Here is a 22121-nt window from a genome sequence, read left to right on the forward strand (position 1 = left end):
GATTGTCCTAGGTCTAAAAATTTTTTTCCTTCAGTATTTTCTATTATTTTACACTGAAAGAGTTCTAAGGCTGATCTAGGAAAATTTTCCTAGAAGATCTGAGCTTTGATCTCTGACTATACCCCAGGTAAAAATGACAACTAAAATATATATTTACACAACATATATATGAATATATTTATTAAAATCTTATATAAATTATTATAAATTTTTTTGTTCCAGTAACTTTAAGATTTCTTACAATTAATAAATACAAAATATAATTAATATTGTTAAGTAACAGAATTAAGTAATTCAGAGAAATAAGATCAATGTTTGTATCTTGATTAAGTCAAATATTTCAATTGATGAACAGCTGGTAAGTCTTTTAAATCCGGCGTAACATCAACATGAATAATAAAATGCAACGATTACAGTCTACCTTTTTTTAAAAAAAGGCTATTAGGCAGCGACAAGCTTCTCATTGATATTCAGCGACACAATGGAATTACAGCTCCTGGATTCTCTTTGTCATTATAATCATAATAATAATGATAATGATGCAATCTATTGTGTATTACAGATATTTACTCTCTTGACATCATCACAATGGTATTTATTTTTTTTTCGGGCACTTATTTTTATCTTGACCATTTATCATCTAGTTTATTTGATCTACAAATGGATATTTACGCGAGACAAATTAATGTCTTGCCTTCATTCATCTTATCCTGGACCTTGTCACTGGCTGTTGATTTTTCAGCTTGCGCACTTAGTACTGCACAAACAAATGTCAAAGCGACTCCGATTGCTGCGCTATAAAATGCCCAACCTTTAGACAATTAAATTTTATAATTAAATATATAAATAAAGAAAATCATTCAAGATTATAATTATAATTAATTACCTAAGCTACAATCACACAGATAAAAAGGTGAAGCATCATGACCACAAATACGTCTAACTCTCTCTGCACCCCAGCCAGCGGGGTACAAAATCATACCCATCAAGTAGAAAATTCCTATTTTTAATTTTAATTATTTAGTAAAATTATTTACGTCAGAAAATTATAAGGCGGCAATTAATTTGGACATTTTAGTTTCAGTCGGAAAAATTATTATTTTTTTTCATAATTACCCGTGTAAAAAAAAGTTCGTTCCAAAATGATTCCAAAAAAATCCCGCATGTGGAACTTCTAAACATGAGACAGATTAGAATTTTGAATGGAACTTTTTTGGAACGTTAGTAATTTTGATCGTAAAAAAAAAATTTTTATGAGCGAATTTAGAGTCAAGAAAAAACGTCTTTATTCCACAAAAGATGCAAAAGGAGTGATTTTGGAAAGTTTTTGGAACGCCTTTTTTAGTCCATAAAAAAGTAATAAGTGGTGATTCTGGAACTTTTTGGGAATTTCCATATAAAATTCCAAAAACGTCCTTTTTTGACTCTAAATTTGCTCATAAAAACTTTTTTTTTACCGTCAAAATTACTAACCTTCCCCTGATTAAACAACTGAATTCGATCGAATTAAACAGAATTAAATTTTTAATTCTATTTAATTCAGATAAATTCTGTTAATTCAGTACCTAACTTAAAAATGAATTCTGTCTAATTCAGCAGGAAAACCAGAATTTGTCCAAATTAAAACGAATTTAAATAATTCTATTCGGTTTAATTCTGATTAATTAGAAAATAATTCTCCAATTTCTGGTTCTGAATCCGAATTAAACTGAATTAAAACGAATTTGAAATTTTTAAATCGGTTTTATTCTGTTTAATTCAAATTCAAATTTTCAATTCAGTTGAATTCTGTTTTGCAGAATTCGACAGAATATAACAGAATTAAAATTTTTAATTCGGCCAAATTCAGTTGTTTAATCAGGGTCCAAAAAAGTTCCATTCGAAGTTCTAATCCGTCTCATGTTTAGAAGTTCCACATACGGAACTTTTTTGGAATCTTTTTAGAAAGAATTTTTTTTTGCACGGGTACGGGACTTGAAAAATTGCTAGGAAATTTTGACTGCGGTCAGAGAATTTTTAAATTCCATTTTAATCGCCACCAATAACAATAAATAATTTTCATTAAATTACCAGCAATAGCTTGTGCTACTCCAGCGAGATTAAAAATACTTTTGCGACCAATACTCTGGACACAGCACCCTATCACAGCCGCAAATACTGTAAGTGCCATTACTGATAGTCCTAGAGCAAGGAAAAATAGTGAAGCTTTCCAGCAGCCTGGAAAGACATTTGAATCTGTTGCAAGACCATCGATGTTGAAATTAGCACAGTGGACTCTACCAAAGAGCATCGTACACCGGTTGAAAATCCCCGCTGTCGGTGTGTACAGTTCAGTGCCATTTTCTGCGATAATAATTGTAAATATAATTAATTAATTAATTAATTAATTAATTTAAATTTATATATTTTTTAGACACAACTTACGAGTATCTTTAGTCTTCGGAGGTCCAACAATCCACTTGGGAGTAATGAGAGCCGAAAATACGGCCATCAAAGCAACAAGAGACAGCAAAGACCACAGAAGACTGCGGCCGGTAACAATCACATAGCACATTGTCCCTATTTTATTCTCCTCACTATCTCATTCTCAGCCTCTTCCTTTCATTCCCACGAACTGAAAAAAAAGCATTTAAAATTTAAATTATTTAATTACTCAAATTAAGCGATTCATTTAAATTTACGAGAAACTCTTGTTCGTCTCATTAATGTTCATTTTATTTCAATAGCCGCCTTGTGAATTTTTTTGTTAGCTCGTTTCCTAAAATCTTCAGCCCAATGCCCGACTGAAGATTTGCTCTCAACATTGCCAAGTTAAGTTAAAAATATCTCGTTTAAATTGGAGTGCATAAAAAATAAAAAAATATCGCGTTACAATGTGTATCAATTCGTCTCCAGTTTCAAGTCACAGAGGATCTAAATCTAATTTAATATTAAATAAGAATTCTGTCCAGTTTGACACTCGTTCGCCCTTAAGATTTATTATTTTTTTTTTTTTTAAATAAAATAAATTAAAAATCTAGACTAATTATACGGCTGGGGTTTTTGCTGGAATTCAATACAAATGTCACGTCGCTGGTATTCTTTAATAGGATCTCCGATGATTATATCCGCAACACTTGAAGCAGAGTGTGTCTATATGCAGCGAAGAATTTAAGCGACAGGATAAAGAATAGGGAGTAAAAAGTAACAGAGAAAGGTAAGAGTATTATCCTAAATAAAAGGATCCACATGATAGAGGATACACAAGTGTTGAAGTCTGTACAAGAGCTCCGTTTCTTTGTTCTCCCGCAGAATTCCAGGAAGTCCTGGGAATAAAAGGAAGGATCGTGTCTCACTTAGACGTACACGGGGCTCGTAACCAGGGCCTAGTGTTAAGACCAAGGAAGGATACTCTGATCTTTAATTCTATACGATCAAACACAAGACATGAGACGGCGATCTCGTCAGCTTAATCACCCTCACATGCTTCGCGCTTCCTTCCCGTACATCTTAAGCGCTCGAATCCAATGTTAAGATGCTGCTTTTGATCCCGCGCTAACATGTAACGAATTGTGTCCGTGAGACTTGGATTCTATTCTTCTCTCCTCACTTACGGTTGGTCAACTCCGGAATCTCAAATATTCCCGGCTCTTATTTTTTTTACTTCTCTTCCTTTTATTTTAAGTTAATATTTTTTTTGCTCCACCCCGCAAACTCTGGGGACTGGACCGCGCGGGAGAGATCTACCGATTGCTTGGGGATCGAACCCACTCGTATCGTGTTTACTCGAGAGATCAGCTTTAGTTAATCTCTGTTTGTAGTTTTTAGTTAGTGGTTAGTCTCTTGGATATTATCGTATCGAGAGCAAAAATAAATTTTCATTTCTCTTGCTCATTTTTTGACCTCTCTCTATTATATTAAGGCCTGCGTAATTTCTCATTCGGTGATGAGGAGGCGGTCTTATCAATTCGTCTGTTCCTTTGCCTAAGGCCACATACGTTGCAAATATATGTATATACATAAATATAAATATAAATATAAATATATGTACAAGAGAGATGAGAACCAGAGAATGCATTGAGAACACGGATAAAGTAGTACTGGATACTGGAGACTGCCCACCCAGAAGTGAAACATCGATTCGCTCATCTCTGATCACTCAGAGTCTGAAAGTGTAGGGAGATGCATAAGCTATTAGTCATCACCACATCCCCTCTCTTTCACTCTTACTTTTGGTATCATATATAAATACATATATTTCATTGGGTTTTGCTTTCAAAACTGACGTAATATAAGAGGTGAAATGTCAAGCCTTAAATTTAGGGACACTAAAAAATCCCAAGTATATTTATAATTCAAAAAATTTTTTTATTCCCGGTCTAAACCCGACCCGACATTTCGATCTTCTTAAATACCGATTTGCTGTGATATAAATTTAGACTTAATTTAGGTCAGCATATTAAATAAATGGATGTTATCATCAATAAATCTTAAAAAAATAACCGAAAATTTTTTACTCCTCCATATGTAGTTAAAATATTTTTTTCTAATGATGGAAATAAAAAGTAAAAACAAAGAGAAATGTGAATTTGTTGCATAATCGAGGCATCTGGATGCCAGCTGGCCAGCAGGTGCTCTCGTCTCTCACCTCTTCTTTATCTTAACTTCTTTATACTCATATAAATTTATCTCCCTCGCAATTTTCTCTTTCATTCCGGCATCCACCAACATCAAAACCACCACCACTTGTTATTTATATATTTATATACTCATACTTTTCCATCTTCTTAGGAGTTTTCTCAGAGAACACAGTCCACACTTTAACCGTAACTCTTTAGTCACACGTGCCTTTATGTTACATAGCCATTTCTTCGCTCGAATTTATACTATAATATGCTCTACGCTCTATGCTCTATGCTCTGCTCATATTTATATTCCCATACTCATATAATAGTCATGATAAATAAAAGTTACCGGTGATTTTATCAGCAATGATTTATTGGGACTCCGTGGTTACGAGCCAGTCGCCAGCCAAACCCATAGACCGAATTAATGACCCAAACAATTTGCATCTATATTTAAATTTTAAAAAACACTAATAGAAAAATGTTAATTAAATCTAAATTCCTTATGAACAAAAAGTCCACGTAAATAATTAAAACCAAGTCACTGCTAATTAAAATTCAAATTTTATTACTCCAATAAAAATAATTAAAATTATACTTGAACGAATCATCCATCTCAAAATGACTACTAACTTCTAGAAAGTTATATATATATATATATATGTATATATATATATATATATGTATATATATAAATATATATATATATATATATATGTATATATTAAACACAATTCCCAGTAGTTGCATCTGCTTGTCGACTTGAACGACTGCAATCCCCGACATATATCAGGGTTTTAACTTGGCTCAGCCCCGAGTGTAATGGTAATGTACGTAAGTAAACTAATATATAATGCAAGAAGTATATTTTTCTCAGCAGAGTAGAGCTAAGGATACACAATCTCGTTACTTTTGATTTTATTTTTCGACTTATTTGTTGTATCGACAAGCGATAGCAAGTCTCGGACTTGGTAACCTGGTACCCAGTACCCAGTACTTAAATACTTTTCCCATGAATAAAAAGAGACAGCGAGTTAACGCAATTTTCAATCCACGCTCAAGTTGCTGCCTCTAGGCGATCGTTGTTCTTTGACTTGAGTTTTGTTTTTTTATTTGTTTATTTAAACTCTACTCCTGTTGGAGCTAAATAATAATAAGAGAACTAACATTATGTTATTCTGTATCACATATAGATATACTGAGTAGTCATGTGCTCAGCAGCCTTGGAGTATTGGAGCTAAAGTTCCCTGAGAGGAAAAGTAACCCGGTACCAGTTCATCCCATCGGAGACGTTGATCGTTGCGATAATTAGGGAATACGAGAAGCGAGAAAATGTTTAACTGGATGGTAAACTAACGGTACAAATAATGAAGATAAACGATGATAACTTGATAGGTATAATTTTTAAACTCATCTCACATCAATTGTCATTGTTATCAAAAAATTTTTAATCATACGTAATATCACGTTTCCTTTCATAAATAATCTTACATCATTTACTCATTCATTTTTTTTATTTCTTCTCGAATAACCCGATCTCTATTCCAATACAATACAGTACTGTTACTCTATTACTCTATTATAATTTTATTACTATTACTATTATTGTTATATATATTTTTTTGAGTAATTTTTCTCGTTACAGCGGACTCATTGTCAGCTGGTCTATTATTAGCGATGAGCGTTGGCGTTCTTGTTTATTCTTTCTCGTATTTTTTTCGAGTAATATATTATAATAGCAACATCACACTGCCCAGCCGGAAGTCCCGACACGACGTCTGGTACTGCCGGTATACCAAATGATAAACTCACGCATTTAACATCTCATATTTATATTTCATTATATTATAAATATTTTTAATTGTAAATTTAATACCGACGTAAATATTTTATTTTTTATCTCATTTCTTCCTTCCTTCTTCTTCTTCTATCATTTATTTATTTTCATTTCAAAGCCCTAATCTAACAGAGTAGACTCCGGACACTTTAACTAACTGCTGTATCATCCAAGACCGATACATCATAATCATAAATATTCATTTTGAGGATTTTATTTTCACGTTTTAAATTTTTTAAACAATTATAGTTTAATTTTTTATTTATCAGATAAAATCTGATCAGTAGATGTCTAGTCCTAGTACTAGACCTAAGAAATAATTAAATTTTATACTGTAAAAAATTTTTAGAGTAAACGCAGATTAAATCTGGAGTAAATGCAGACCGGGTGACTGTATTTATTTAATCTCCTTGGAGTAAAATTCACTCCAAGGAGAGTGCGGATTTAAATAAAATCTAAATCGCGGGAAAAAGAAACTCCCTATTTACTCCATACGCGGAATAATTTTTTTTGACTTCAGAACTCCTAGTGATGGAGTAAATTCAAATTTAAATAAAATCCATAATCGCTCCCGATTTTGTACAGAGTAGATCTAGTACTAAATAAATATTTTCTATCAATAAAAAATATTGAGCGTAAAAATAAACGTCCGGCCTATCCTTTGGCTCGTGAAAAAAAAAAGTCATCATCATCCAAGAGGAAGTCTCGAAGCGTGACTGGTGCGTGCACACGCATCATTTAACGGCAAAAAAAATTTAGTCTCTGCTCTGTCTTAACTTTTCTTCTCGTGCAATTAGAATGCGTCGCGTGTTAAGATGTCGGTAGAAGAATCTAATAGCCTGTTTATGTACAACCTTTGCGTTGGTGTTCATATATCCATATACATATTTACAACATATATATATCCATATATACATATATACCCATACATTAACACCATAATACGCATTTATCTTGGCGGGATTCCTCATTCTTATCCTCATAGCCATATAGCTCAACACAACTCAACCCTATAATCCCATATATCTATATCCTATACATTATAATAGTACGGGTACGGGTACAACATAAATGTTAAATTCATATGAACAAGTGTTAGTTACTCTGTGTACTATACAACATACTGTTAAGATAAATGCGTAGGCTGATGATGGTAATACTTAAGTCGGAGAAGACGATGTCCGTATGAAGAAATAAGGAGTAAGTAGAGAGGATAAAGAGCGATGACACGAACTCTGATGGACAAAAGAACATGAAAGATAAAAAAAATTAAATCTACTTAATGAAGAAAATTAACAAAGACATAAATTACGACAGACTTGAAATTTTCGTCCAAGGATCAGCTCCAGAATTAATGACAGTTCAGTTGGGGTCCTTTTATTGATTATTTATTTAAGCTTTGTATTGCGATAGATGTTTATATAAGAACATTTGTCGTTCAAGTCACGGCTTACCAGCTCAATCGACTATAATGCAAGTAAATAGTCTTATTAGTCATAACATTATGGTAATATTTTTTATATATTTTGACATACGTTTTTATTGTCTTGTAGGTCTTGTGTACGTTTAGTTATGCGGCTGAAGATATAATATTTAAAAATGTATATTATTTATTCGAGAAATCATTTGAAGAAATAAAGAGACAAGAGACACTGAGGTGAAGAGAGGTACGGAAAGTAAGAAGACAGCTTGAGGGAATTCAGCCGCCCTCTTTAATGAATTATTCATATAAAACGCGGAGTTAAACTTTAAATCGTACGACGTTCATCGCTTATTCTTGCTTCTGGTCAGACCCGTATTTTTATAAACACTTTTTGAGGACGCAATCGATGACTAATGTCTTTAAACACCCACATGCTAGATAAAGTTTAAAAAAAAAAAACAAATTTACGGACTAGAATTTGGAGTACTTGTTATACTTAAAATTAATTGTAAAAAATTTTAACTTACGGTCTTGATTGTTTTTTCTTCTTTGTATGTCTGGTAGCGCGGGAATTTTCGGCTGATTGTTTATGGAGAAGACACTTGTAGTTAATATTTTTGAGCAAAAGTAGTAAGCCGGTGCGTGGAGAACCAGCGCGGACAGAGTGCCGAGCGAAACTGAATACTGAATAGAATAAACGAGGAAGCGAAGGGAAAAGAACAGAAGCGTAAGTGTGAGTACAGAGCAATACAAGGAGATATATGAGGGCCACCGATCCTACGAATGGATGAATGTGCTGAGAAAATGAGACTTTAATAGTGGTGGTTATTATTATATTATATATAATGGCGAGTGGAAGTAAATAAAAGTACAAGTAAACTTAATCCTGACTTGGGAAAATATTCCCTGTAATTGAGAGTAAAGAGGAATAATGCGAGCTTTTTTTTATTACACCATAAAATACATCAGGTCGTTTACATGCTGGGTTTGAAGTATCAAAGGATGCCATTGTGTTCTATCTCATATATCTTTTACGTTGACGTGATTTCTAATGATACTGAAGTTACCGAACGTCTGATAAGTTTTTGACTTCTTTTTCAAAACGATGAATTACACAAAAATATATTTTCAAAAATTGCACCTTTAGTTTTTTTAATTTTCTACCTGTGCATTTTTTTTTTTTTTGTAATTAATGTTACAAAAAAAAAATCCGAAAATTTTTGTCTAACTTCAGGATCTAATTTATCTAGAATAGTTACGATAATTTTTAAGCGTTAGATTAAGTGGAGAAAATATTTTATATAGTTTTAATTTATCTTTTAAACTATGAACTGTGGGTAAGACTGTTATGCTATTGGTTAAAAAATTTATCGAAGTTTAAATTCAAAAGTTAAACTAATATTTAAAAAATATTTCTTTTAATGTCTCGTCCCGCCGTAAATTTAAGTGGTCTATTTCAACAGGCTATAAAATTCCCTTGCTTATATATGTTTGTATATATACATATATAAATTGTGCGCGGTGCATTATGATCTATAATAAAAAAATTCTTTAATACTTGGACGGTAAAATATATTTAGAGATAAATAAAAGATCACATTATGGTAGAAACACATTTTGATTACTGGTTTTTTTTTTTTTAAATTATAAATCATTTGTAATTAATCTGCAAATAAAAAAATTATAAACGTATTTTTAAAAATTATCGTGAAAATAATTAACGAACCAAGAGAAAGTTATGGTTAGATATTTGTTGATTATAGTGATATAAATATAATTTATATGTAATGAAATCACATTGATGACTAATTTTTGCAGCTGTGTTCAAAGAACATTCACTCGCTACCGTGATATAATAACTAAATTGAATGTTCCGGAGCTCAAAAGTATAAGACGTAAAAAATAATAAAACGTTTAAAAAATTTATCTAAAAATACCACAAGTAAAATAACTGAAGTAACATTTAAATTAACAATAATACTTTATTTGTACTTTCCGTCCTGCATTCCCGTCAAAAAAATAACATTATTTTTCTTACAGTATTTAAAATGTATATTTATTATTAACAATAATTACTCAGCCTCCATTGGATCTTCGCCATTAAAAAAATCAACATCCTCTAAACCTTGTGGTAAATAACTCAAGCCGGAATCTTCATGATGTTTCATATTGTAACCTTTTCCATATCCTATAAAATAAATTTGTTTAATTAAGCAGCGGACTGACTAACTAACAAATTAATTAATTAATAAAATTTTTAAATGTAAAAAAAATTACCAAGCTCTCCCATAAGTTTTGTTGGAGCATTTCTTAGATGTAAAGGTACACTAGGCTGCGGACCTTTATGATCAGCAACAACTCGCTGCGCTGCTCTAAGAGCATCCTCCATTAATCGTGATTTAGGAGCTCTTGCTAAATATATAGCGCATTGAGCGAGTAAGACATCGCACTCAGGCATTCCCATCATTTTACAAGCATGCATAGTATGTACAGCAATACCTAGAGCTTTAGGATCCTTGAGACCAATGTCCTCAGAAGACATTCGTACTAATCTACGAGCAATGTAGACAGGATCTTCTCCACCAGACAGCATCCTCGTCAGCCAGTATAACGCAGCGTTTTCATCGCTAGCACGCACAGATTTATGTAATGCCGAAATCATGTCATAGTGCTGGTCTCCTTTCTTGTCATACAACATGTGAGTCTTTTTCAAACTCTCCTGGATGTCCTCGAGCGTTATCAGACCAGGACCTTTTACCAGAAAGTCTTTTTCACTGGGCACTATCGATTGAATAGCCAACTCCAAACCGCCTAGAGCTATACGCGCATCTCCGTCACAAGTATCTGCCAAAAATTCAATCGTCTTTTCGTCTATCAAAAATCGCGGTACTTCCGGCAAACTATTAACGTCAATAGCGTCTTTGAATATTACGCCTTTCATTGATTCTACCGCGCGATTTAAAATATTTAACAAATTTTTTACTGTTAATTTTTCTAGAACAATTACGCGGCAGCGGCTGAGCAACGCTGAGTTCAAACTAAATGACGGATTTTCAGTTGTCGCTCCAATTAATGTTATTCTTCCAGACTCAACGTGGGGTAAAAATATATCCTGCTGTAATTTATTAAACCTATGGATTTCGTCCATAAATATAACAGTACGGCGGCCAAATTTTAAATCATTACCGGCAATTGTTGTTGCTTCTTTAACTTCAGCTACTCCACACATTGCGGCTGATAGTTTAACATAACGTGTTTTTCCAGTAGGATCTTTTTTACATATATTTGATATTACATTTGCTAGTGAAGTCTGTAAGCAAATAAATTTAATTTTAATGTAATATACAGGTCAATTTTTGTTTATGTTTAAAAAACGGCAGTGTTACAATTATACTCACAACATCTCTACTCAAGGGAAGCCGCTACAACTCTACTCACTCATAACTTTACTTAGCCTTAACTCTACTCACAGTTTTTTTTACTCAGGTTTAACTCAACTCTGTTATATTTTTACTAAGCTACAACTCTACTTACTCACAACTTTACTCAGCCTCAACTCTACTCACAGTTCTTTTTACTCAGGTTTAACTCAACTCTGCTATATTTTTACTCAGCTACAACTCTACTCAGTCACAACTTTACTCACGTATTTTAGCGTATCGATGAAACAGCAATTCTTTGAGAGTAGAGTTGTAGCTGAGTAAAGATATAACTGCGTAGAGTTAAACCTGAGTAAAAAAAAACTGTGAATAGAGTTAAGGCTGAGTAAACTTGTGAGTAGAGTTGTAGCTACTTCCCTTGAGTAGAGATGTGAGTAGAATTTTAACACTGCCTTTAAAGACAATTAAATAATTCGGACATACTTTACCACATCCCGGTGGTCCCCAAAGAATAATATTAGGAATCTCTCCTTTATTTAATAATTGCAATAACATACTTTGTCCTCCAAGAATGTGAGATTGTCCAACATAATCTGTCAGAGATGTCGGTCTCATTCTTTCAGCCAGAGGTACATTATTTTCCTTTTTCGCAGGTTTTGTGGTAACATTAATTTCCTAAATAAAAAATAAATATTAATATCAATATAAATTACTATTTTAATTGATTGTCAAATTCAATATTATTACAATAAATAAAATATGAATACCTCAGTCTCAGGAATGGGAAGATCATCAACAACATTTTCAACGCTACGTTTTTCAGTAGTCGATGACGACAAAAAAATTTGCGTTTGACTTAAATTAGTATTTACATTTTTTTTTAATTTTTTAACAACATTGGGGCTCTTGGCCTTGGATTGATTATCAATTCGCGGTCTTTTAAGAAACGCCTGTGGTTCTGAAGTCGATTCATTTAAAAATAAACACTTGGAAGCATGAGTTTCAATAATTGATTGCGGAAATTTTTTTGAACAAATCGGACACTCGACTTCACTCTCCATTATTTATAAATATGAATAATAATTACTGATACAATCATCAATAACTCTGCAATACAATACGATAATTATCATCATTGTTATGAAATATAATTGTTGATGTCCATTGATATTTTCTATTGTTTATTTACCTGTCAACTGTCACTCGTTTTTTGTGTGATTAAAAAAAATTTTTAAGAATAATCTGAGCATCGGCTAGTGTTGTAATTACGTTGGTTTAAATTAAATTAACAAAATTTAATTAAAAGAGTTGACTTTTTATCATTACAAGCAAACCCAAGAGTTTACGATCAAAACAAAGCCAAGCCTGAATCTTACGCTCAAGGTTATAAAATATATAAAGCTGGACTTTCAATAATAAATTTACTTACCAGTACCAATCACAGGACACGTAAAGTCGTATATTCAAATGTAAACACACGAAAGAAAAACCGCGGGAAGACCAATCAAAAAAATTTATTCAAACTGTAAATATTCATCCGATATTTTTTTTTAAATGAATGAAATGTTGAACTTGAGGACATGTTGGAGTATTAATACACGTGGTGGAAGAAAATAAGAACAATCATTATATTTATTAATTAATTGTTATTACAGAAATTTGTATAGTTTCTGAAAAAATTTGTAAGACAAATTTTTTAATGACACCGAAGTTAGCAGACGCCTGACAGTTTTTGAATTTTTTTAAAAACGATTAACTATAAAAATAAAATATTTTGAAACATTGCACCTATAGTTTATTAAATTTTCTACGTGTGTATATTTTTATTGTTTTTTTTTTTTTTTTGTAATTTATTTGTTGAAAAAAAAATCCGAAAATTTTTTACTGTCTGCTAACTTTAGGGTCGTAATTTTTTAAGACAGTAAAGTTGGTGTACATCTGACAATTTTTAAAACTTTGAAATAATAAAATAAAATTTTTGTAAAATAAAAATAAAAAAATGCAGGATTAGAAAATTCAAAAATCAGTAGATGCAATTTTTTCAAATTCTATAATTTAATTATTTTATATGTAATTAAAGAATTGTCTTATGTCTGCTACATTTACACTCATATTTTTTTTCAGAAGATTCCATCGTGGATTTAAATTTTCCGGGAACTCTGATATCGACATAAAGGATTGAGTTTTACGTGACAGCCAATTTTTAGCTCAATAGATTAATTATTGAACATTTTATAGAAATTCTATAAAAACCCATGAGTGCGAATGTACCAGACATCAGACAAATTTAAAACTATAAATAAATAGAGTAAATAATTAATAAAATTAAATTTTTAAAAAATGATCCTGAAGTTAGCAGACAATTAAAAATTTTTTGATTTTTTTTTCAGCAAATAAATTATTTAAAAAAATAAAACTAAAAATATGCACATGTAGAGAATTTAAAAAACTACAGCTGCAATTTTTTCAAATATTTTTTTCTTAATAATTTACCGTCTAAAATGAAATCCAAAAATTATTAGACGCCGGCTAACTTCAGTATAAAAAAAATGCGCATTTAAAAAATTTTGAAATTAATAAGTGCATTTTTTATAAACATTATTTTTTAAATTATTTACTCTATTTATTTATAATTTTAAATTTGTCTGATATCTACTACATTCACACTCATAAAAAAAAATTCTTAGAAGTTTTTGAATTTAACTTTTTTTTTATTCAAAATTTACGGTCAGTAAAAAAAAGTCAATCTTTGCCATTGAGATCTGGGTGATTAATTATCTGTATCATCAGGAAACTGGATGACATCTGAATCTGGATCAACATTTCATCTGTTTAATTATTAAATAGACATCCACTTAAATTTTTCAAGTACTCGCGCTTAAAATAATTGCGCATTTCCATCTGCGCACATGAAAAATTTTTTTTTTTTTCAAAGAAAGCACCCATTAATAACCTCGTGTACTCCAAAGTCGGTTTCAATTGTTATTAAAATTAATTATTTATGACCATTAATGAGGTAAGTTGGTACTAATTATCGTATAAAACTGTAATCAAATATTTAAAAAGGAATAATCATAAATTTATATTAATTGACATCTTTTATTGACAGGCATTAAAAATTATTGAATAGATGAATTTGTTGTAAACTTTTACAAGTCAATTATAAACAATGGCATTACGTGGGTTGACATTTACCCGTAATATTCATATGACAGCAGTAAATAATGAAATACGTAAATTAACACGATTAAGAGTTGTAGACAACAGTGAAATCGGTAAGAGAGCTATGCTTGAAGGTAAACCACCAAAATGTATACATATTTACAATAAAAAAGGCGTTGGATTTATAGGTATGTTTTTAGTAATTAAATAAAATGAATCATAATTAATTATATTGTAAAATTAATATTTATTGTACAGGTGATCGTGTCTTGGTAGCAATTAGAGGTGAAATGAAGAAAGGAATTCTAGTTGGATTGAGACAGATACAAAATCCAAAAGTGCCTAAATTTGATAGTAATAACATAGTGTTGATTGATGATAATGGAACCCCACTTGGTACACGCATTCATGTACCAATACCACATATTTTAAGAACAATTCTTAAACAAAAAACTCATTCGAAAGGAGCTGACTACACTAAATTAATAGCCATTGCATCGCGATTTGTGTAGAGATAAACAAATTATTCAAAGACTTACAATTAATCGTTAAAAAAAATTTGTACTCTTCTGTTTACTAGGATATTAAATGTAAAAATGAAATGATCCACTAGACGTTTATTTTTAATTAGCAAACAATTTATCTCTCTCGTAATTTAATTTTAAAATACAGGGAGTTAATTTAAGATTGATTCACAATTTATTGTTTTTTTAATCAGCCGTCAATATTTATATGAATATATAATGGATTTTTGAAAGTATATAAGTTGCAAAAGGGGTACAAAAGGATTTATAATAGAGTAGATAAAAAAATTATTCAAAATTACCTCTGAGTTTTCTATTCAAAAATTATCATTTTTAATTTAACATTAAGTACTTGAATTTTTTCTCTCTTTTTTTATCCTGTTAAGTATCAATATAATCTATGATATTTTATCAGAAGTTTTGAGGGTCGAATCAACTGACAGTTGAATTTAATTTCGACAAAATCTTAATTGTCTTAATGACATATTATTATGTATCTGAAGATCCGGACGTTCTTTGCGCAACGAAAAAAAAAAATTGGAAAGTAAAAAATCTACTGGATGACTAGATTTTTGAAATGTTTCGCATTTCAATGCTAGTATGTCAGCCAAAAATCTTAAGCCACCCCCGATTTTCGGAACTACCCCTTGAGCAGTCAAATTACGTAACTTTTTTTATTTTCGTTGCCCGAAAAACGTTCGGATCTTCAGGTGCATATATTATTATATGGCATTGACATAATAATTGTAAAAATTTATCGTTGCTGTCATAGAAATGTCAAATTAATTAAAAACTCCGTTTCTACAAACACTTGACCTGACAGCAGACAATTCAAGTTCATCAATGAAACATATTCTGTAAGTATGTAAAATATCTGCTGCATATTTATGATAACAAAAATAATGATAATAATAAAAAAATAGATGTTACAAACTCACATCCTCCCATAATTTTTATTTAAATTTATAAAATAAGTTCTACATCATCATAAACATCACTAAGAGTTGTTATTATTAAATTTATAGCTTTTTAATTAATTAATTATTTATTAATATTATGTATAGGAAGTGGGATTAATATCAAAGACCATCATTACATCAGTATTAAATAACGAAATAAAATTTATCTCTTCTTATTATTTTTGATCCTCCAAATCTCGTCAGACGCACTAGCGCACTAAAAAATTCTACACGATATAACGCGTGAGATCGGATTCAGTCCCGAAGAGTTAAGTGTATATAAAAAATTAATTGTTTATCAGGATACCTGATATCTCAACTATTACTTAATTATAAATACACGTGACACTTCAGTTCCACCAACTCAGGCACGCCTGGCTGTTGATAATAAATACACATTGTCGCTGCTGGTATAACTATTTTAAGTCTTATGTTTCATCATTACCTCGGAGACTGGAAAACTACACAGAAAAAAATTTTTTATTCGCCCCAATAAGTTCTTTGTATTATTAATTGAAGACGAAAATTTTCTTAGGATGAGAAAAAATTTTTTAGAGGCAAGAAAAATTTTTGTTTTCATTTCATAATGAAAATTTTTGATACTCAAGTTAGCAGACGTTTAATAATTTTTGGATTTGTTTCAAAATGATAAATTAAAAAAAAAAAATACTTTAAAAAATTGCACCTGTAGTTTTTTAAATTTTCTACATGTGCGTATTTTTAATTTTTAAAAAATTGATTTATAGAAAAAGAAATCCGAAAATTGTTAATTGTCTGTTGACTCCAGTCATAAATTTTTCTTGCGCCAAAAAATCCATTTTTTCTGTGTAGTCTAGTCTCCATTACTATGTACCATTTTATTTTTTTCTCATTATTATAATTACTTTGCTTTTGTAAATCGTGTATTAATTTACAGATTCATGTCATCACATTTTTATATGGACTAAAAAATTTACTCGTTTAAAAAATACTATTTGAATAATAAGTTAAAACAAAAAACACTTCAAATAAACATTTGCTCGATTTACGCAAAAATATTTACTTGATTAGTTTTTAAAAATCTCAACTATCAATCTCAAATAACAATTACTTTATTAATTAATCGTGTGTACTTATTTTTTTTTTTTAATTTATTATCACTCATATCTAGACCGATTAATTTATCCCACAATGTTTATATATTTTATTAAATAGTACTGGACAAATATATTTATTATCAATTATCGCACTATAAACTAGTGTTTACGATAAATAAAAATATTTTGAGTCATAAATTTTTTTTTTTTCATACACTCAAAAAATAGTTTTCTCACAATGACACTGAAGTTAACCGACGTCTTATAATTTTTAGATTTTTTTTAAAAACGACAAATTATAAAAAAAAAAAAAATTTTTTAAATTGCACATGTAGTTTTCGAAATTTTCTACATGTGCATATTTTCAGTTTTTTTATTGACTTGTTGAAAAAAAGTCCGAAGATTGCTAATCATCTGTCTTCAGGATCATTTCTCACGACTGAGTCTCTTGATAAATTAAGATCTTTATATATCAATCACGCAATTTATGAAAAAAAAAAGTATGAGTGTGAATGCAGCAGATGAGACAAATTTTTAATTTCAAATAAACGAATTAAACAATTTAAAAAATGCACACTAATTTTCAAATTCTATAAACGCGCATTTTTTAAATTTTATTCGATTCAAATTTAACTTGCTTATTTCAAAATTTAAAAAATGACAATTGTCAGCTACATTGACACTTATAAAAAAATATATTAATGATTATTGAATTATTAGATTCATTTTAAATTTATGTATACAATTAATATGTCCGCGATGTACAAATAATATCGTTTAAATTAGTCACCAGCAACGACCAGAGTATACTTAGCTTTTTACAGTACAAAATACAGCTCCTGTTGACATGCATGTGTACATATATGTATATACGTACACAGTATTATATATACATATATCTAGTAACGTATTAACTCAATGTATGAGGACTCATATTTTTATAGATATATTTGTTTTTTAAATTTAAATTTCAGTTGTCGATTCTAATTATCAATTTAATTAATAGATACAAATAGTTGTACGATATAATTGTGGTTCTTGTAACCGTTTATCGATAGATTACGTAAAAAAATATTTATCAAAATGTTAAAATTATTGATCAGTAAAGCAATTAAAAAATATTACTAAATAAAATTAATATCCTCACGCATTGTGCGTACGAACGCTACTAATTTCCCCTTGTATGCATTCAGGGCTGAAATTCTCTCGACTTTATTACTCAATTAAATTTTTTTTCTTCGTAATTTGTTAATTATTACTTGGGCATAAAAATTATAATTATTATTAATATTAATTAATTAATAAACTTTGATTAAATTAGGGAGAGCTCGAAAGGGAGGACCAGATACAAGATGTGTGGATATCGGAAAGAGAAACAAATCATCAATAACAACAACTATTTACCCATTTGTAACTCTCATTTACTTAAGAAAAAGAAAATTAAAAGCCTGTTCAATTCAGTCTTCATTTTATACAAGAAAAAATTTTTATGTTCCAACCATATAATCACCATTAAATTAAAACAAAAAATATTCATGATCGACCGTGAACAAAATGTTCTCAGTTTACAATAAAAAAAAACCTTTTTATGATATTATAATAATAATAATAATAATTAATGTACAATACAATTATCAGTAATTTTTTTTTTTATCTCATCAATTTTTCATTCGTTTTCTTCAACTTTTCACTTTGCAATTGTGGTCAACACGAAAAAAAAAAAAAAATCCATACACCTTGCATCGCAACTATATGCGATTACGAGACAGGCTTAAGGTAAAAATAGGAGCTGAGGATTCATACCTACGCGTTATTTGATCAATCAAATGTTCTTATTCTTTCATTCTTATTTTTTTTGTATGTTATAATTATTATTACATTTCATTAGTAGTGTTGTGTGTCTGTATGTTGTTAGTTTTAGTTAAATATTTTATCTCTCGTCTCGTGTACCATAATCTTCAGTATCATCATCATCATTATCATCATCATCATCATCAAACTTTCTTCATCCTCACAAGTATATAATTATAATATTAATAATAATAAGTGTCCATGTCGTTGCGCAGGCGCAAGTGATCGGTGTAACAATTAAAAAACTTAGAAGCATCATTGTCGAAAAAAAAATGTTAAGCCTCTTTTTATTTTTTTTACGAAGAGAACAACTCCGGGTATAATTTATAAAAGGGAATAAATCGAATTTTAATAAAAAAGGAAACAGAGAGGAATATTTATTGAGGAGTCAAGGAATTATTTTAGGAGTGGGATTATAATAGGAGATTATTGTGGTGTAATGGACAACCGAGACTTGACGCATCAGTAGAGATTAATTGCTACGAAACAATGTGTATATATATAAAAAAAAGACTTATTATTTACGCATAATCAAATCGCTTTAACTGTAGCTGACATTATAAAATTGTTTCAACAGAATTATCCTCTACCTAGATACAATTCTCGATGTAGGCGTTGTGCACCACGCTAAACGGCTAATCGCAATCGTTAAGCGAGCGCCAGTGATTACTGTTGTCTCCTACTTTCTGTCATCTTGGTCACATTCACGGCTTATGTGACCGCTTTTGCCACAAATGTAGCAAATTTTTCCGCCTCCTTCGGTACAATTACGTGCAATGTGTCCTACTTTATTGCAGTTGTAGCAATTCTGAGCAAAACGTCCGGAATCATTGCCACCCTCTGGGCAACTACGGGCCATGTGACCTTGTTTGTTGCAGATGTAACAGTTTAGATCGGGTCCCTGAATAATTTAAAAAAAAAAGTAAATAATTATTCGCTGATATTTTTTATGTTGGTGCTAATTACTGTTGGAACAGATCCAAGTATCAGTAGTGTGTTGTCTGAGTATTTGTGGAAGATGATATTTTTTATTGTTATTTATTTTTTTACCTGTTGGCAATCTTTTGCGATGTGTCCTACACCACTGCAGCGGTAACAGAGTTCTTGATCTTCTTTACAATCACGGGCAAAGTGTCCAAATTGGTTACACTTGAAGCACTTTTCGCGGCCTCGTACAAATCCGCCGTCTCTGTCACCGCGTCCACCACGATCTCCTCGAGGTCCGCCGGTATTACCCTGGGGGCATTCCCGCGCGAAGTGACCCATTCGGTGGCATTTATAACAAGTACTCGAACTCATCTTTCGTCGATTGTTAATCTCTATAAATAAAAAAAAATAAAAATTAGTAATTAAGCACAAAGTTTAGTTAGATTTAAAAACTTGACATTATTAATTCACTAAAAAAATAAACAGTAAATTAAAATTTATAAAAACAAAAGAAAATAAAAAAAAATGGAGCTGTAATTCACAATGAAATGACACTACGAGTAAAATGACTACGCGTTTGGATAATTTACTTAATTGATAAGGATGCCAGGACTGCGACGAACGAATTGACGGTTGATTATACATATTTTTTTTAATTTTCATGGCATTTAAAAAGTCTACTCCATTCTTAAAATATATCACTCGCGAGGGGAGAGCTCCGGGAGTGAAAGACGAAGGGAGAGTGTTCTCGGCACCACCAACACCGCCATCGCTGCTACACAAATGGGGAGGTCCGATTCAGTCCTTCTCTCTCGCTCTTTTTTTCACGTTTCTTTCTTTCTTTATTTTTTCTCTTTACTTCTTTACGCGTATTCTATTCTTTCTCCTCTCGATTCCGTTGCGCCACCGTTGGACTTTTGCGAGAACACGTACAATAATTACCAAAACTTTCTCTCGTTACAGTTTTATTTTCTTTCTCTCATGAATCGAAACCTGTGAGTCGGTAACGTTATCGAGGTAAATAAAATGGCATCTTTACTAAGCAAGGATATGTCCGGGGTATGAAGGGTACACGTGTTTAGTAGGGCGTCTTATTGTGAACTGCGCATCGTTCTACACATTGAATAGAACATGGTGTCGCGTTTGCGATATAGAAAAAAAAAAAAAAAAAAAAAACTAATAGTACTACAAATAAAAAAAAAAAGCCAAGTACTCATTGTATAAAAATATTAAAAAACCATAAAAAATATACCCCAATAATATTGAATTTAAAATTAAACAATGAAAATATTGTTTGTAATTTATAATAATTATTTAAATAACTGTTAAACTTTTAAGCAACGTGGCTTGCGCCCCCACTTTGCAAATAACCACGCACATACGCCACGGCGCGAAAATGGCAACCGAGTGACGCCGTAGTTAGAACTTTTTTTTTTGACTTCGGCCGTTGATATTTAGTGTCACCGCACATTTATAAATAATTAATAATTAAATAAAATACACATCTGAAATTTAAAATTATTACCGACAATTAATGGAATAGTTAAAGTTTAACACTATTTATAATATTACATACATCTGGTAACGACCTTTCGTAGACCACGTGTGGAGTTACACAGAGCGGGCCATGATTATCCGGTAATAGGAAGCTCTCCGCGTATATTTTATATTAAACACATATGTATGTATAGATTTACGCATATATATATGTATATATCTACATCCAGATAGAAATGTATATATATATATATATAGATATAGATATGTATGCACGGTATATATGGTATATATGTTGCCGCTGGACGATTGTTAATTTAATTGTTAGTTAGTTAGTAGTAAAATATTTAAAAAAAATTACCTGGTAATAAAGGTGAATAAACGTGGTATGTTTCCTCGTGAGTTACAACAGACGACACAACTTGTGGCAAAGAGGACGAAATTAACAATGTTTTCGTGTAAAAATACAACCGATGCTAGACCGGACGACTACGGCTACCATCGACTATGGGAACGAGACCGGCCAATCGGCGCGCTGGCTACCCGCCAAACCTCTTACTAGAGACACGAACGCCACCAATTTCCCTTCTTCATCACTACAAAATTCAAATTATCAACCATTTACTCACGTCTTTTAATTTATTTTACAGCAAAAAACTTCAATTGCCCCTAGCAATTAATTTATTTGAATTTAAAATTCGGGTGTTTTGAGGGTAAGGAGTTTTGTAACGAGAATTTATTTGTTTTTAAGTTTCAAGATTTTTGGAACTTGACTTTTGTAATTTTTTCATTGGCTGATAGAAATACCGGGTGAGTTGAAGTGTCGGTGTACCGGCCTCGGGGGTCACGAGGTTGCCAAATAGATGCGCAGTTGGTGACAA

General features: G+C 30.9%; 4 protein-coding genes across 7 annotated transcripts; 1 reads left to right on the forward strand and 3 right to left on the reverse strand.

The window, feature by feature from the left end:
• Positions 1–193: 193 nt before the first annotated feature.
• On the reverse strand, positions 194–8623 carry LOC130669690 (LHFPL tetraspan subfamily member 2 protein). 2 transcript variants are annotated; one of them, XM_057472710.1, is made up of 5 exons: positions 8392–8617; positions 2425–2614; positions 2071–2343; positions 887–1000; positions 194–811 (listed from the first exon to the last, which is right to left on the reverse strand). In XM_057472710.1, exons 2-5 carry the CDS (start codon positions 2552–2554, stop codon positions 669–671), a joined length of 660 nt encoding a protein of 219 aa, XP_057328693.1. In that variant the 5' UTR covers positions 2555–2614; positions 8392–8617; the 3' UTR covers positions 194–668. The 2 variants fall into 2 exon arrangements, with proteins under 2 accessions (XP_057328693.1, XP_057328694.1); XM_057472711.1 differs by having other exon boundaries at positions 735–795; positions 8392–8623.
• A 940-nt stretch (positions 8624–9563) lies between these two features.
• LOC130669689 (ATPase WRNIP1-like) lies at positions 9564–12593 on the reverse strand. Its single transcript, XM_057472709.1, has 5 exons — positions 12434–12593; positions 12012–12351; positions 11728–11919; positions 10142–11174; positions 9564–10052 (listed from the first exon to the last, which is right to left on the reverse strand). Exons 2-5 carry the CDS (start codon positions 12303–12305, stop codon positions 9937–9939), a joined length of 1635 nt encoding a protein of 544 aa, XP_057328692.1. The 5' UTR covers positions 12306–12351; positions 12434–12593; the 3' UTR covers positions 9564–9936.
• A 1544-nt stretch (positions 12594–14137) lies between these two features.
• LOC130670605 (39S ribosomal protein L14, mitochondrial) lies at positions 14138–15015 on the forward strand. Its single transcript, XM_057474021.1, has 3 exons — positions 14138–14260; positions 14354–14594; positions 14665–15015. The coding sequence occupies exons 2-3, from the start codon at positions 14414–14416 to the stop codon at positions 14916–14918; spliced, it is 435 nt and encodes a 144-aa protein (XP_057330004.1). The 5' UTR covers positions 14138–14260; positions 14354–14413; the 3' UTR covers positions 14919–15015.
• A 3349-nt stretch (positions 15016–18364) lies between these two features.
• Positions 18365–21770, reverse strand: LOC130670604 (CCHC-type zinc finger nucleic acid binding protein). 3 transcript variants are annotated; one of them, XM_057474019.1, is made up of 3 exons: positions 21602–21770; positions 19867–20135; positions 18365–19717 (listed from the first exon to the last, which is right to left on the reverse strand). In XM_057474019.1, exons 2-3 carry the CDS (start codon positions 20113–20115, stop codon positions 19496–19498), a joined length of 471 nt encoding a protein of 156 aa, XP_057330002.1. In that variant the 5' UTR covers positions 20116–20135; positions 21602–21770; the 3' UTR covers positions 18365–19495. The 3 variants fall into 3 exon arrangements, with proteins under 3 accessions (XP_057330002.1, XP_057330003.1, XP_057330000.1); XM_057474020.1 differs by lacking the exon at positions 21602–21770 and adding an exon at positions 21320–21441; XM_057474017.1 differs by lacking the exon at positions 21602–21770 and adding an exon at positions 20334–20725.
• Positions 21771–22121: the final 351 nt, after the last annotated feature.

This window comes from Microplitis mediator, chromosome 6 (assembly GCF_029852145.1).
Source record: "Microplitis mediator isolate UGA2020A chromosome 6, iyMicMedi2.1, whole genome shotgun sequence".
NCBI classification, from domain to species: Eukaryota; Metazoa; Arthropoda; class Insecta; order Hymenoptera; family Braconidae; genus Microplitis; species Microplitis mediator.